The sequence below is a fragment of the Papio anubis genome, unplaced genomic scaffold (assembly GCF_008728515.1).
Source record: "Papio anubis isolate 15944 unplaced genomic scaffold, Panubis1.0 scaffold142, whole genome shotgun sequence".
Taxonomy (NCBI): Eukaryota; Metazoa; Chordata; class Mammalia; order Primates; family Cercopithecidae; genus Papio; species Papio anubis.
This window is the reverse complement of record NW_022161381.1, coordinates 115,303-132,327: the sequence shown is the minus strand read 5'-3', so window position 1 is coordinate 132,327 and position 17,025 is coordinate 115,303. Positions and strand designations below refer to the sequence as shown.

Here is a 17,025-nt window from a genome sequence, read left to right as displayed (position 1 = left end):
GTAGGTATATATTTGTTCATGGTTTTGTCATTTAAACTCAAATTTCAATTGAGAAACTACTTAGTATTAGAAAACACTTGATCAAAACTGTCCAAATGATTGTAAAAGGTAAATAAATAAATGTGCTTAGTAGTTGCAATAATGCATTTGCATTTATTTGATTTCTGTCATTGGAGAAGCATGCTTAACTGAGTCCCTACCCTTGACCTGTCCCCTAGGTGGCGCTGCAGGAGGAGGTTACTCCCAGGTCATTCCTATGGAAGAGGTAAAGTATTTTGGGATTTGGCTGAATTAGATCCTTTTTTTTTTTCTTTTTTCTCTTTGGCTGAATTAGATGCCTTTTTTTCCCCAAGATGGAGTCTTGCTCTGTTGCCCAGAGCTGGAGTGCAATGGCACGGTCTCGGCTCACTGCAACCTCTGCCTCCCAGGTTCAAGCAATTCTCCTGCGTCAGCCTCCGGAGTAGCTGGGATTACAGGCACACCACCACGCCCAGCTAATTTTGTATTTTTAGTAGAGACGGAGTTTCACCGAGTTGGCCACGCTAATCTTGAACTCCTGACCTCGTAATCCGCCCGCCTCGGCCTCCCAAAGTGCTGGGATTACAGGCATGAGCCACCACGCCCAGCCTAGATTCTTTATTATAGCTTTTTCTCTCTGGAAATTAGCCTTTTTTGTAGAGCTCTTGGACAAATGACTTGTTTCCCAGCAGAAGCAACACCTAGGGGGAAAACAACTTTATTTGTAGACTTGTGATACAGCTTGGTTTCAAACTTTGGCTTTCAGTGGGAATGATCATTATAAGCAAATCACCAAATGAAGCATGGTATTGGGAAGCACCAACACATAGCGAATTCAGAATTCATTTATGTAACAGCAGAAATAGGAACAGTGCATAGACATAGAGTTGGTGCTGCTCCCGTGCACTTCTCCTCGCTGTTTCAAGGTGTGTCCTCAGTAACCCAGTGTTGCTGTTGATCCCAGTGGTGTGGTATTTGTGGTCTCTGGACATCTCATTTTGGAAAAGCTGCAAGTTCTGTATTTGGGAGGAGATTCTTCTGCAGACAGATAATTGGTCATTTATGTTTTCTTTTTTTTGAGACAAAGTCTCCCTCTGTGGCCCAGGCTGGAGTGCAGTGGTGTGATCTTGGGTCACTGCAACCTCCGCCTCCCAGGTTCTCCTGTCTCAGCCATCCAGGTGGCTGGGATTACAGGTGCGCACCACCGCGCTTGGCTAATTTTTGTGTTTTTAGTAGAGATGGGGTTTCACCATGTTGCCCAGGGTAGTCTTGAACTTCTGGCCTCAAGTGATCTGCCCACCTCAGCCTCCCAAAGTGCTGGTATTATAGTTGTGAGCCACCATGCCCAGCCAGTCATTTATGTTTTCAAGAACTCCCTGTATTGGGTGTTCGTCCACTAGCTGGGCTGCCTTCAGTATTCCATTGGCTTTAAAATAGGGATTGAGCTTTGCAATAGAATGAAAGTTGGAAAGATACAGAGCAGCTGGGAGACTAATGTGGCTTCTGTTCTTTTGTAGTTTAATCTCCATCTCACAGGTGACATCCATGCCATCACTGCAGCTAATAACCTCGTTGCTGCGGCCATTGATGCTCGGATATTTCATGAACTGACCCAGACAGACAAGGTAGGATGCCAAAGCCCCATGAATCCCATTGAACACTTTTGAAAGTATTGAACCATCTGAATTAGTGTTGGTCTCTTGGGTGCTGAGGGATGGTAGTAAGGCAATGGGTTCCCTCCCTCATTTTAAAAGCCCCTTCTCTTTTGGCCTTTAATCAGTTGGTGCCACTCAGTAAATGGAGTGAGAAAGTTCTCTGATATCCAAATCCGAAGGTTAAAGGTAAGCTTTTTTTCTCCCACATTTTTTATATTGTGTGGAATCTGGAATCTGATCATTGATTAGGACATAAAAGTCTTCTTGGAGTAGCCTATTTTAGATGAAGTTATATCAGTAATCATAGCTCCTTTTTTTTTTTTTTTTTTTTTTTGGAGACGGAGTCTCGCTGTGTCGCCCCAGGCTGGGAGTGGCGGTGGCACATCTCGCTCACTGCAAGTGCCTCACTGGAAGCTTATTCTAGCCTCCGAGTAGCTGGGACTACAGGCCTACCACCTCGGCCTCCCGGCTAGTTTTTGTATTTTAGTAGAGACGGGGTTTCACCCATGTTAGCTGTAGGGATGGTCCCCATCTCCCGACCTCAAGTGGGATCCACCACCGGCCCCAGCAGCTGGGGATTGGCAGGCTTGAGCCACACCGGCCAGCAATCATAGTCTTAAAGTCGTGATATAGCAAAGATTGATGGCAGATATATTTCATTTATCTATAGACAGAAGCTGGCTAGTGCGGGAATAAATAGAACACTGGACAACCTGCTCTGTACCAGAAAAAACGATACTTCCTATAACATGAACAAGAGTCAGATGCCACTGTAGAAGGGGAGTAGTTTTGAGTTTGTGATTATTAGGGACTTGGCAATGTGAGTAATGGGACTTATTTCTTTCTGCTTTACTTCCGTTTGTAAATAATACTTGCCTTTCCCTTGAATAGATAAGGGTCTGTAAGTAGCCAGTTAAAAGCGTGGTTATTCTATATGTTATCGGACTTCTGTAACAAATATACAAGTTAGTAAGCATACACCACATACCACACCCGGACCCAGAATCTCACCCAAAATAAATCTCTGTCTACATAAAATCTGTACATTAATGTTTTTAGCAGCTCTGACATTAATAATTTCCCAAAACTGGGACTACCCAAATGTCTTTAATGGATGAATAAATAAAACAAACTGTACATCCATATTAATAAAATAAATGAGCTATTGATACAAGTAACAACTTGATGAATTTTATATAGTGCTAGCTGTCCAAAAGCTTCTACATTGCATGACTCCATTTGTATGATATTCCCACAAGAGAAAATTGAGAAGAAAAGTCAGACTACAGGATGCTAAGGGTATGGACAGCCGGAAAGGGCTGACCCTCGCAGCTGAAATAGCAAAAGAGAGGTGTTGATGAGCTTTATTTTTGAGATAGGGTTCTCTTTCTGTTTACTCTGTTGAGGTAGGGAGGGCTAATTGTTAGCTTCATTTAAAAGTTTTCTAATTTAGGTTTTAAGTAATTCTTTCACTCTTAGCCTCTTGAGTACTCTGGGACTATAGGTGCACACACCACCACACCTGGCTAATTTTTTACTTTATTTTTTGTAGAGACTTTGTCTCTACCATGTTGCTCCAGGCTGGTCTCAAACTCCTGGTTTCTTAAGTGATGGTCTCTGTTCTGCCTCTCCCAAAGTATTGGGATTACTGGATGGAGCCACTCACGCCTGGCCACAAGGGATTTTGTTTTGCTTTCTGTTTTTAATTTTTCAAAAAAGGTATTGGTTCTTGTTTGTTTTGAGTTTTGTTTAAGACAGAGTCTCACTCTGTCTCCCAGGCTGGAGTGCAATGGCTGGATTCAGCTCACGCAACTCCCACCTCCCAGGTTCAAGCAGTTCTCTCACCTGTGCCTCCTCCTGAATAGCTGGGGTTACGTGGTACTCCGCCACCATGCCCAGCCACTTTGGCATGTTTAGCAGAGACAGGGTTTCACCCATGTTAAGTCCAGGCTGGTCTTTGAACTCCTGACCCTGCAAGTGATCCACCACCTGCCTTGGCCCCCAAAAGTGCTGGGATTACAGGCATGAGCAAGGTTTTACTCTGTCACCCAGGCTGTATTGCAGTGGTGCAATCACATCTCACTACAGCCTCTGCAACCGCCAGGACTCATGATTCTCCCACCTCAACCAACCAGGGTAGCTGAGACCAGCCAGGTACCACCATGCCGGTGATTTTATATATTGTGTAGAGACTGGTTTTACATGTTGCCTAGGCTGGTCCAAGCCCCCTGGGCCCGCCAACTGCCCACCCTGGGATGAACACCAAAAGGCTGATCACATGCACGAACCACTGAGCCCAGCCTTCTTTTTAAGAAATGAGGCTGGCATGGTAGCTCACACCTGTAATCCCAAAGCACTTTGGGAAGCCGCAGGCAAGCTTTGGATCACCTGAGGTCAGGAGCTCTGAGACCAGCTTGCACCAACATGGAGAAACTCTGCCTCTACTAAAATACAAATTAGCTAATGCAGGCTGTGACATGCCTGTAGTCCCAGCTATTCAAGAGACTGACGAGGGTACCTGCTGAACCCGGGAGGAAGTGGAGCCAGTGAGCTGAGGGATGCCCCACTGCACCCAGCCTGTGGATAGAGACGGTCTTGTAATTGATTAGGTTACAACACTTCTCTTGGTCACCATGATACTGCGGGGATTATTTAGGTTCAGGGTTTAGGGAAAAATCTGCTGCTCTGTGTTATAGGGACAAAACATGTTAATAACACCTTTGTACTGTGTGAGTAATGAATTTGCAGATATTGGGATAAATCACTTTGTCAGACCTAGAAAAACAGGGCTAAAAGATGCTGAAATAAAGAAGAGGCTCATGACCTGGCTACGTCTGTGATAAGAATCATTTGCAAGGGCCTGTAATCCCAAAGCACTTGAGAGGCCAAGGGCAGGAGGATGACTTGAGCTCCAGGAGCCCCAGACCAGCCTGAGCAATGGAAGCAAAACCTCACCTCTACAAAAAAAAATCTTAAAAATGAGCCAGGGCGTGGGCATGCACCTGTAGCTACACCAGCCACTCGGGAGGCTAAGGCAGGACATCCCCTGAACTCCAAAAGTCTGGCTGTCAGAGGGAGCTATGGACAATACTATAATCTAGCCCAGTGGGATAGAATACCGAGATCCGCCCCCAAAAAGAAAGAGTAAAATTGTTTCCCACGACTTCATAAAACCCCACAAGAATCCTTCACATCCTTCTACACATCTCCTACGGTATTGTGCTTGCACGCTTCAAATGTATACTTATGTTTCCATGACAAGACTTACTCATCAGGGACATTCTTTTCAGGACGAGCAACTCAGACAAGATGCCTGGAAAGCGACGTTTCGCAGCAACGCAAGCACAAAATCCAAATGAACCCACAACCTGCCTCTGTTCCATGCATTTTAAATCCCGGTACTTTTATTCTACTTCAACATTGCGGTCCCGCCCTTCCAACTACCGCAAGCATACAAATCATGGCTCACTCTCTGTAGCCTCGGGACCTGAACTCTGTTTCCTAAGCAGACTATATGAAGCGCCTTGAGATGGAGTCTCACCTAGCTGGAGGCAGTGGTGCCGAGATCTCTGGGCTTACTGCAAATTTTGAGACGGAGTCTCGGCTTCTGTCACCCAGGCTGGAGTGCAGTGGCCGGATCTCAGCTCACCGCAAGCCCGGATTCCGGTTCACGCCATTCTCCTCCCGCTCAGCCTCCCTCCCGAGTAGCTGGGACGGCGAGGTACCCCTACCTCGGCCTGCTAGTTTTTTTTGTATTTTTTTAGAGACGGGTTTCTACCAGAGTTAGCTAGATGGTTCTGATTCCTGGATCTTTTGTAGGATCCTCGGGCCTCTCGGCTCTCGGGCCCTCCCAAAGCGCTGATTACAGGCTTCTGAGCCCACCGCCTCGCCTGGCTACTGCAATCCCACCTCCTGTCTGCACTTCCTGCCTCAGCCTCCTAAGTAGCTGGGATTGGCCACCCACCACCATGCCTAGCTAATTTGTATTTTTAGTAGAGATGTGGTTTCACCTATTGGCCAGCTGATCTCAACTCCTGACCTCAGGTGATCTGCCCGCCTCGCCTCCCAAAGTGCCGGGATTACAGGCTGGAAACCACCACACCCAGCCAGCCTCACTTCTTCATGGCTAGGTAAAGCTTCCTTTCCCCTCACTAGGCATATTTGTATCCTAAGTTATAATCTCATCTCTCTATTCCTTTGACAACCCCAATCCCATTTGAGATAATTTTTGTAATGTCTTTTTTTAGGTTGACAGTGGGAAATAACCCCCAGCTTTCAGTTTTTCCTTCTGAATTCAAGATGGTTTGCATTTCCTAGAGGGGATCCCATTTAGAGCTAGAGATCAAAATTTTTGTTTTACATTTATTGTGCTTCTATTTGTCTTATTTTATGTTTTCATTTTCCTACCCTTTCAGAGACTAGGCATTGAAAAGACTGACCCTACCACACTGACAGATGAAGAGATAAACAGATTTGCAAGATTGGACATTGATCCAGAAACCATAACTTGGCAAAGAGGTACCAGAGCAGTATACAAATCCCGTTTGTTTTGACTATATTGCACACCCCACACCCTCCAGAATAGTTGTTAAAATGTGAGGCTCAGAAGCTTCCATGTTGGTATTTTACCAGCTAAGGCATGACTAAGATGGTGACATTATTTCTTTTTCTTGCCACCTCTCAGTATCTCTCCTTATTAGCTGTCATCAAATCTCTCTTCATTGGATTGGTCGAACATTTTGCTGGCTATTCAGTGTTGACTGAAATTAGGGTAGTTAAACCAAAACTAACATTTTACAAATTAATTTTATGCAAAAAGTTTTGGTGTCATGAAGTAGAGAAATTATGTTTAATCACTTCTTGAATCATGTGTGACCTTTATTCTTAGAACTCTTGTGTGGCATAAATGACTTGATTTTTTCTGTAGTTCTCTAGCTTACCTAATTTTTTTTTTTTTTTTTTTTTGGGACAGAGTCTCCCTCTGTTGCCCAGGCTGGGCACAATCTCGGCTCACTGCAAACTCCACCTCCCAGGTTCACACCATTCTCTTGCCTCAGCCTCCCGAGTAGCTGGGACTACAGGCGCCCACCACCACGCCTGGCTAATTTTTTGTATTTTTAGTAGAAACGGGGTTTCACTGTGTTAGCCAGGATGGTCTCAATCTCTTGACCTTGTGATTTGCCCGCCTCGGTCTCCCAAAGTGCTGGGATTACAGGCATGAGCCACTGCACCCGGCCTACCTAATCATTTTTTTACCTCATTTTATTAAATTCTCTTATAATATATTAGGTAGCCTTCAAGGTTTAATTACTTACCAATTTAGTAAGTAGGTTGCCTGGCTTCACTGCCATATGTTACTTTTCTCAATGCACAACTAGTGTAGCTTAGATTTTACTTTGCATCAACAATGCAGCTTTCTATTCTGTATCACTATTGAGAAGGAATCTTCATCCCCTCATGCAGAATGCAGCTGAAGGCCAATTTATTGACCGTTTTTGTGATTTTCCTTGACTCAATAACTGTTGCTAGCTAATGGCATTTTTTAGATGACACCCTCAACGTCTAAAACCACACAGGAATTTCTCTGCCTTTGCTTCAATAGCTTTAGACAAATGGTATAATATTTTATAAGGAATAAGCTAAAAGTCCATTTTGAAGATTTAGTATCCGATTTACTTTTCTTTTGCTCCGTGTCTCATTCATGTTTTCTAAGAAACTAGAGGCAGTCATACCTATTGACTGGCTATTTTTTACAGAAATATTAGTTACATGAAACCTGATACTTTTTTCTCTTGAAAAATAAGGGTTGGCTCTAACAACACATTATAGTAAGAGTGGGGCGTGTGTATGTGTCTGATTGCTATATAAGACACTGTTTTGGTATGAAATTATGATAGTCTTTATGGAAAATAATTTGGCATGTTATCAAGTGTCTTAAAAATGCCTCTCCTCCTTGACTCATTTAGAGTATGAACTGGGTTTTTTTGTTCATTGTGTGTGTGTGTGTGTGTGTTTTACTTTGAAATTATTTTGATTTTGAAATAGAAAACATCTTGAAAGGAAAAAAAACCCACAAAATATATAGGCAAATTTGTACTCTGTGAGCTTCTCACATCCTCACACTTCTTCACCAATCTCTAAGATGAAAAACTCTGTTCTAAAACATATTCAGCCATCAACAATGATGTTATTAATAGGAATATGGATCAATTTCATTTTGTGTTTCTTTGATATTGTTTGGCATTTGATACTGAAATGGCAACTCCTGTTTCCTCTCCATACTCATAGTACTCTCAGTACCTCACTTCTGACACCAGATGGGTAGTTTTTCTCTTCCACAACAATTCAACTTTCACTTCTCCAGTGGATATTGACTGAGTATCCTATGATTTAACTCAATTCTGATACTAACTGTCTGGAGCAGATCCTATAGATAAAGGGCTTAGTCCTACAAGACTGCCCCACTTCACACACGAATCGCAAATCCAGGTTGTCACCTGTGCTTCTGACCAACTGGTTATGAACTGGAGGGTCCCCACAATCCCCTGCTCAGGTTCATTTCCTAGAATGGTTCACAGAACTCAGAGAAGCATTTCACTTGTGCTTATGGTTTATTATAAAGGATACAGCTCGGAAACAGCCAGATGGAAGAGAAGCATAGGGTGCATCACTCTCCCAGCACCTGGATGTGTTCACCAGCCCAGAGGCTCATCAAATGTTGTTCAGGATTTTTTTTTTTTTTTTTTTTTTTTGAGACAGAGTTTCATTCTTGTTGCCCAGGCTGGAGTGCGATGGAGTGATCTCAGCTCACCGCAACCTCTGCTTCCCAGGTTCAAGTGATTCTCCTGCCTCAGCCTCCTGAGTAGCTGGGATTAACAGGCATGTGCCACCATGCCCGGCTAATTTTGTATTTTTGGTAGAGACAGGGTTTCTCCATGTTGGTCAGGCTGTTCTCAAACTCTTGACCTCAGGTGATCTGCCCACCTTGGCCTCTCAAAGTGCTGGGATTATAGGCGTGAGCCACCACGCCCAGCCTGTTCAAGAGTAATATACACCCCTAATACCTTACCCAGAGGTTGGTGGGTGGGACTGAAAGTTCCAGTCCTCTAATCATTTGTTCTTTTTGGTGACCAGTCCTTTCCTGAGGCTGTCTAGGAGACCTACCATAAGTCACTTATTACCATAAACTCAGGTGTGATCAAAAGAAGTTTGTAATGAATAATAAGACACTCCTATCACCCTTGGAATTCCAAGAGCTCTATGAGCCTTGTGTCAGGAACCCATGGCAAAGGTCAAATATATTTCCTATTACACTACACATACAAAAAACCAGAACTGAGGGTACACTAAAATGTTAACAGTAGTTAGTCCTGGGAAGTCGTTAGTTGGTTAGTTGCTTGATCTTTGCCATGTTTTTCGTGGTTATACAATTGGATAGATATTCTGTCATCAGAATAGAAATTATCTCTGTTAAGTGTGCTATGTTTCCTAAATTTCCAGACCAGGACTGGCACCCAGCATGTTTCAAAAGATATTTGCACTTGCCCTGATTTGATGGCTCCTGTGTTTCTTACGGTGGTGGAAAGTCAATGAGTCATCATCCCACAGAACAACAACACAAACCTCAGTCTTTTGAAAAAATGTAGACTGCTCTGTTTTTCTTATATGTGGAATATGCTTTAAAATAGATTCCAGATTTCTAGTTAACTGTTTGAATTCTCTAGATGGAATAAAACCAAGCCACTCCACATTCCTTTGCTTTAAAAATAACTCCTGTGTATTTATGGTATATGAACATCATTTCTTAACTTTAACACATATTCTAGCTTTGCCATCCATTTTGAGATCAAATATTGATAGACAATCATGCAATTAGACTTATTGCTTTAAAACCCTGCTGCTTCCTTTAACTTTGTGGTCCTTTTACTCAAAATCGTTCTATATTTTGCCTGTCTGCTATAGTGTTGGATACCAATGATAGATTCCTGAGGAAGATCACGATTGGACAGGCTCCAACAGAGAAGGGTCACACACGGACGGTAACAATTTGTCCCTTTCCAAGGAAATTAGTTCGGAGGCACTAGATCTTGCTGCTTCTCTCCTCCTCCATCCTCTCTCATACGATTGATACTGCCAGGTGTTGTTCTGCCTTCTCCCTTTTAAAATGGAAGTGAGTAGGTGTGTGGCATTGAGCACTCCTGACAGCTTTTGCAATAAATCCCATGTGTCACCTGTGTGTTTTTCCCCCAGCATTTTTTCCTGGAGGTGGAGAGCCCCAAGTGAATATCCTTGCATAGAAATTGATTAAAATTGCTTCTTTTTTGTAGCCATTTCACTGTATATCTCCTTGGTTTGAGGTACCATATTGTTCCCTTGTATATGAAGAAAATAAGCGCATGATTATAAGCGGCCATGATAAAATCATAGCTTTTTGGTCCTACTGTAACATTTATTTTAAAAAATTGACAACTCAGGGCTGGGTGTGGTGGCTCACGCCTATAATCCCAGCACTTTGGGAGGCCGAGGCGGGCATATCACTTGAGGTCAGGAGTTCGAGATCAGTCTAGCCAAACCCCGTCTCTACCAAAAAAATTCAAAAATTAGCTGGGCATGGTGGCACGTGCCTATAATCCCAGCTACTTGGGAGGCTGAGGTGCGAGAATTGCCTGAACCCGGGAGGTGGACGTTGCATTGAGCCGAGATTGTGCCACTGTACTCCAGCCTGGACGACAGAATGAGACTCTGTCTAAAAAAAAAAAAAAAATTGACAACTCAGGGTCTTGGAATAATTAATTAATATTTTTTGCTATTAGAAGATTATGTTCATTAAATATTTTGGGTAGTATTCTGTTATTCTATCCTTTTAAGCTATTTGTTTAAGCCTCAGATGTAAAAAAGGATCACTTGCAATTCACACTTCTGGTTTAACACACAGTTTTTGCTAGTGCCTCTTTTCCCTGCCCACAGGCCCAGTTTGATATCTCTGTGGCCAGTGAAATTATGGCTGTGCTGGCTCTCACCACTTCTCTAGAAGACATGAGAGAAAGACTGGGCAAAATGGTGGTGGCATCCAGTAAGAAAGGGGAGCCCGTCAGTGCCGAAGATCTGGTGGGTACCCAGGCATGCCAGGCTTGGCGACATATCTGTATCTGTTGTCCTAGGGTCTTTCAGCAGTTATTAATAACAGAATTTAACGCTGTACTTAAGACATTGCAATTAACTCATCAGTTTAATCCTATTTTGCTAATTGCAAGATAATTATGAAATGTTTAAAAAGTACATCAGAGTGAATAATAGGTGGTATGCTTTACTAATAGATCACAAGTCCAGGTGATTTGAGTAACATCTTCATCCTGTGGGCATCTCTAAAAGTGGGCGTATGACTTCAATTTGCAGAGAACATCAAGAGTACCATTGCTTTATCTTTGTTGCTAGTTAGTTCAGCTACACTTTGATGGCTTAATAGAGTGACCTGATGTTAAAAGCTGGTATTGAACTCTTGCGTAATATTGCAGTTTCAGCTTTGGAAGACACATATTGAGTTTGGTATTTATAGAAATTTCTGCCCAGATACCAGAGTTACAAATAACTGAGTACTCTAGGAACAAGCATTGCCATGCTTTAACCGAGTCTAGAATGGATTTCTCACATCAGTCAGCAGCAGAGCTTGATAAAGATACTTGTTTCCAGAGTCACATGTTTTTCCAGAAATTACATGTGAATGTCATTTTTATTCTATCTGGCAACTTTGGCCGGGCGAGGTGGCTCACGCCTGCAATCCCAGCACTTTGGGAGGCCGAGGCGGGTGGATCACAAGGTCAGGAGATCGAGACCATCCTGGCTAACACAGTGAAACCCTGTCTCTACTAAAAATACAAAAAAATTAGCTGGGCGTGGTGGTGGGTGCCTGTAGTCCCAGCTACTCGAGAGACTGAGGCAGGAGAATGGCATGAACCCAGGAGATAGAGCTTGCAGTGAGTCGAGATTGCGCCACTGCACTCCAGCCTGGGCAACAGAGCGAGACTCTGTCTCAAAAAATAAATAAATAAATAATTGGCAACTTCCTAGCATATCCAGAAAGAAACCATGAATGGTCTGATTCAGGTGAAAGTATCAGTTGGTCCAAGATGGCTAACATGGGTAAGGCTAGAATGTCAAATATTGGTTTCAGAAGGTTGGGTTTTTTTGCTGGTGGGAGTTCACGCTGCACACATTTGTTTCGTAGGGGGTGAGTGGTGCATTGACAGTGCTTATGAAGGACGCAATCAAGCCCAATCTCATGCAGACATTGGAGGTGAGCAGAGTGACTCCTGCCTTCTTGAATTGGTTTTGGACAGTCAGAGCAGAGTGGTTATAAAGCACACTTAACCTGGGTAGTCAAGACCTTCTCCACTTGCTCATCTCTTTCTTCTCATTCTTCCTCACACCTGTGACTGGGAGGTTACTAAAATAAAAGAGATGACTTTGTATTTTCCCTCTGGGAAGTATTTTTCCTTCTGATTCTAAATCAATTCCATATTCTTGAGTGTGTGATCCCACTTTGAAGCAGGACTGGCAGCTCAGCTCACGGTGTCCTGGTTTCCACAGGGCACTCCAGTGTTTGTCCATGCTGGCCCGTTTGCCAACATCGCACACGGCAATTCCTCCATCCTTGCAGACCGGATCGCACTGAAGCTTGTTGGACCAGAAGGGTTTGTAGGTTAGTGTTTTTGCAAAACCAGTGAATAGACTGTATATTTCTTTTAACATCAGGGGAATTGGGATGGCATTTTTACTGTTGCTTTCCTCCTTACAGTGACGGAAGCGGGATTTGGAGCAGACATTGGAATGGAAAAGTTTTTTAACATCAAATGCCGGTATTCCGGCCTCCGCCCTCACGTGGTGGTGCTTGTTGCCACTGTCAGAGCTCTCAAGATGCACGGGGGCGGCCCCACGGTGAGCAGTGGGTTGAAGTGTCTGATTATCAGCAGTGTGCTGACGGCCGAAAGGAAGTTGGATGACTTCTGCCTGTTTCTTTATTGAGCTGCTTTTATCCTCGTGATTAATAGGCAGCAAAAGCAAGGGATGGGCAGACAGCCCTTGTGTTGGCTGCCTTATCACTCACAGGCACCGTCAGCGCTCAGCATTTTAAGAGGGCCAAAATCGGCTGCCTGGCCTACCTTTCGGAGGACATCTGACAACATCTAAACCCCTCCAAGGACGTGTGCTTGGCTAGCCCCACAAAAAACTGTTTTATGTTCAGACTGTTCTTTTTAAATCTGTATCCCTCTGTATAGTGACACTGGCAACCAGCCACCCAAACCAGTTAGCTGAGACAGAGGTCAGCCCCTTCTTGAGTAGTTCATGCTGGACAGGGCCTCCACACCCTAGGGAGGGAGCAGGGGAGAGGAGAATGACAGATCTGCCCAGGGCTGCCCTGGTAACAGAGAAACAGGTGGAGACTGGCTCATCCTCACCTCCAGCCTGAATTTTGTATTTCTCTGAATTCTTACTGCTTAGAAATTCCTACTACTCTACTTTTTATCCTAGTATTTTAACACCTTTTCTTTAGGTCCTACATGAAAAGACATGGTGCTAGTTTTCTGAAATCATTTGAAAAACTATTAAATTCCTGTCCACCAGGAGCTTGTATTGTAACTTAGGAAATAAGGCTTCCCTCACCTACAGGATAAAAATCAAATTTCTTTTGGTCAGGGTTTGTTCTAATGTAGCAGTTCTCTGTTTTGGCCTCAGAACCTCTTTACACTCTTGACAGTTATTGAGGGCCTAAAAGAGCTTTTGTTCATGTGGGTTATAGCTATTGATATTTACCACATTAGAAATTAAAACTGAATTACATGTTAACATAAATAACTTTGTAAACATGAAAATGCACTATCTTTTCCCAACAAAATTTAGGCATTGTCCATTTTTCAGATCTTCTCTGGGTCCGGCTTAATTGAAGATAGTACTTAATCTGTTGTGACATCACATGTCTCATAACATTTGGAAAAGTCCATTATATGCTCAATGAGAGGATGATAATGAGAATAAAAGGGCCATAAGATGTTATGGAATCTTATGGAAATAGTTTTGACCTCATGGACCCCTTCAAAGGATTGGGTCCCCAGAGCACACTGGGAATGCTGCCATAACAACCCCAGCACCCCATCCAGTCTTAATTATCCCTGAGTGCCAAAGGCACTCCCAACCCAGCACACCCCTTTCTGCTAGTAGCGCAGAATAGACTCCCTTTTTTTTCCCCAGTCACAACTAACATTCCTCTCTCTTATACCCCTCACTCACCCTCACACCATCGCACCTCCTTTCCTTGCTTCCTCCTGACCTCACGGTCAGGATAATGTCCTATAATGCTGTGCATGGAGGGGAACATTTGCACATATGGCTCTGTCAAGGGAGTAGGCGTCCTGCTCCCATTACCTTACTGACGGGAAGCTACGTGTAAGGTCCTTGCTTCTTGCTCTGCCTCCTCATGACCCCTTCTGGAGTTGGAGCACCATGGTCTCACTGCAGTGGGAGAGGACGGAGCTTCCTAATCACTATCCACTGCCCATGGTGGGGCCCATGAAATGGACACCTTCACCCACTTGCTCAATTCTGTGGATGTAACAGGGCTGAGCCATGGCATAGATCAAGACTGGGGGCCGGGGGGCGTTGAGGGGGAGGGTGGCACCAGACATCTCCATCCTTTAGATACACTCTATAAAAGAGAAAGAAAATCTTTCTGTATTGTTTTCCCTCTTGTTTGTATTGACCCTACACCATGGTTCAGCTCCACCAATGCTGGGTTGGCATTGTGGACCAGCTCATGAAACCACAGCAGGGCTCATCACAGGCTCCATCGACAGACATCCCAGGGTGACTTCCGCAGGCCCGACCGCTTCCTCTTTCCCCACACTGCCCTTGATTCCCAACCTCACTGCTATGGCCTTCACTCGATGAGTCACTGCATCTGCCTAGGGTACACCCCTTTCCACTTCTCCCACCATCGATCCGATCCTTCTCACCTGCTTAATTCAGGTCATAGAGGTCTTCCACGCTGCTCAAAGCAGTCGTTTTTGTTCTGTGCTGTGTGATTGGTCACATGCCCTAAGTCCTTAGGGCAGGAAATAATCTTATACTACTGTACAGTCTGCAAGCATTGCAGCCTCTTGCCTTTAACACATGACAAGCACCGTTTTAAGCTAGGAGATTTAAATAGGAAATGCCTCTGACTCTGTTTCTTTTCCTTCCAGGTCACTGCTGGACTGCCTCTTCCCAAGGCTTACATAGAGGAGGTAACCTCAGTTATTTCTCATCACGTGCATCACGTGTCCTAGAAAGCACCACACTTTGAATCAGCATTTCTCCACCTCGCCCGTGTGGAAATGAATGGGTTATTGCTGTGACCCAGGGTGCAGGGTGCCAAAAGGCCTGCAGCGTGCTGAGTAGTTACATTAAATGAGTAGATAGGGAAGATGGGCCTCACAAAACAGAATTGTCCTACATAGGGTGTCAATAAGCCACTGCCCTAGACCAGTGGTTGCTGCTCAACAGCTGATTTTGACCCCGGGGACATTTGGCAATGTCTAGAGACTTTTTTTATTATTACAACTGGAAGTGAGGAGTGCTACTAGGATCTAGTGGGTAGAAACAGGGATGCTGGCTAAACATCCTTTAATGCACAGGATAGCCCCCTACAACATTATCCAGCTCAAATGTCAGGAGTGTGAGGCTGAGAAACCCTGTCCTAGACTAATAGCAGTTCCCTTCCATTGTCTTCCCTGCATTGGCTGGGTAAGTTCCAAATGCCGTTCAGATCAGAAACAAGTAGAGACCTTTTTTGAAATGGCTTCTCCTCTCCAGATTTAAATCGATATTAAAGGGCCAAGATACATGGTCAGGATTCTGGTGGTTTTTCTAGACAAAGCTTCCTGGATATTTATAGCATCAAACAGGAAGCTAGAGAACAACTGTGAGCTCAAACCTTTTCATATTTATGTCATTTACCATCAAAGAAACATCTCTGAAGCCAGTTTGGGGTGGTTACAGGAGAGACAGGCCATCAGATAAGGTGGCAAGGTCACCTGCTGTCACTGCTAATTCAATTTTTCTGCCTTTTTGGAAGGCTTTTAAATTATCAAGCAATACAGGGTCAGTGTTCAGGCCCCAAATGAAGTATTTCAAAACTGGCTAGAAAAAAATTGCTGGTACCTTGAGTCTGCCTGTCATCTGAGTTATGGTTTGCCTTTTATGGTCATTTGTCTGATTCACGCGTAGGAGGGGAATTCACAGTTCTGGCCCTCCTGCCACCCCACAGCCTTTCCTGTGTCTAATTACAGTGACTGCCCCTAGCTGGCCCAGCTGGTGTCTTCATTTAAGAAATTCTGCTTATTTAAAACTGTTCTTGATCAGCCTTACATATTAATTGGTTTTCATGTAAAGAATTAGCAGTGTTCTTTAGAAGCTCAAATAAATCATAATCTCAGTTTTCAATTATTAAAGGAAAAAAAGCATAAATCATATTTATAATGAATCAGTTGTTTTCCACCTTTTATCCTACCCATTTCTGCTTTTTTGGTATCCACAAACATTACTGCTGGGTTTTGCTCATGATTCAGTATATGTATTTTTATAAGACTCTTTTATTTTTAAAATATTTAATGTATTGTTAAGCCTACAATAGTAATATACCCTTTGTAAAAAATAATAAACAAACATTACAAGAATATAATATATGTGAGTTGAGTCCCCTTAACAGTTCAGAGCATATTTCTCAACATTTAAAAAATTATCGTGAATTATACGCATGTATTTTTGTGTTTGTCCTAAAATGGAATAATTAAGCTCTCCATGGTTTTGCACCTTTAGTACGTCTTGGACAGGTTCCATGTTAACACAGATGGGTCTCACTTTCATAACATCTGCATGATAAATATTCATTGAGTGTATGTATTGTAATTCATTGGCCCAGTCCCCCTTGGAGGAGGTTTATGTTTATAATTTTCCAATGCTACAAGCAGGGCTGCAGTAAACATACTTAAAGGTACATTTCCTTAATGGCTTCCCTTTAGTTTGTAGTACTTGGTTTTTTTGTTGTTGTTTGTTTGTTTGTTTGTTTGTTTGTTTTGAGACTGAGTCTGGCTCTGTCGCCCAGGCTGGAGTGCAGTGGCCGGATCTCAGCTCACTGCAAGCTCCGCCTCCCGGGTTTACGCCATTCTCCTGCCTCAGCCTCCGGAGTAGCTGGGACCACAGGCGCCCGCCACCTCGCCCGGCTAGTTTTTTGTATTTTTTAGTAGAGACGGGGTTTCACCGTGTTAGCCAGGATAGTCTCGATCTCCTGACCTTGTGATCCGCCCGTCTCAGCCTCCCA

The 17,025-nt window shown here is 43.6% G+C and overlaps 1 protein-coding gene across 1 annotated transcript in view; it reads left to right on the top strand.

The window, feature by feature from the left end:
- Positions 1-17,025, top strand: part of LOC101014176 (C-1-tetrahydrofolate synthase, cytoplasmic) — a 76,831-nt gene that overhangs the window by 46,165 nt on the left and 13,641 nt on the right. Inside the window, exons 13-22 of the mRNA XM_031661385.1 lie at positions 219-265; positions 1,536-1,643; positions 1,773-1,859; positions 6,089-6,191; positions 9,636-9,712; positions 10,641-10,781; positions 11,899-11,967; positions 12,261-12,372; positions 12,469-12,608; positions 14,909-14,950. Coding sequence (XP_031517245.1) covers positions 219-265; positions 1,536-1,643; positions 1,773-1,859; positions 6,089-6,191; positions 9,636-9,712; positions 10,641-10,781; positions 11,899-11,967; positions 12,261-12,372; positions 12,469-12,608; positions 14,909-14,950 — 926 coding nt within the window. The remainder of the gene's footprint in view (positions 1-218; positions 266-1,535; positions 1,644-1,772; positions 1,860-6,088; positions 6,192-9,635; positions 9,713-10,640; positions 10,782-11,898; positions 11,968-12,260; positions 12,373-12,468; positions 12,609-14,908; positions 14,951-17,025) is intronic.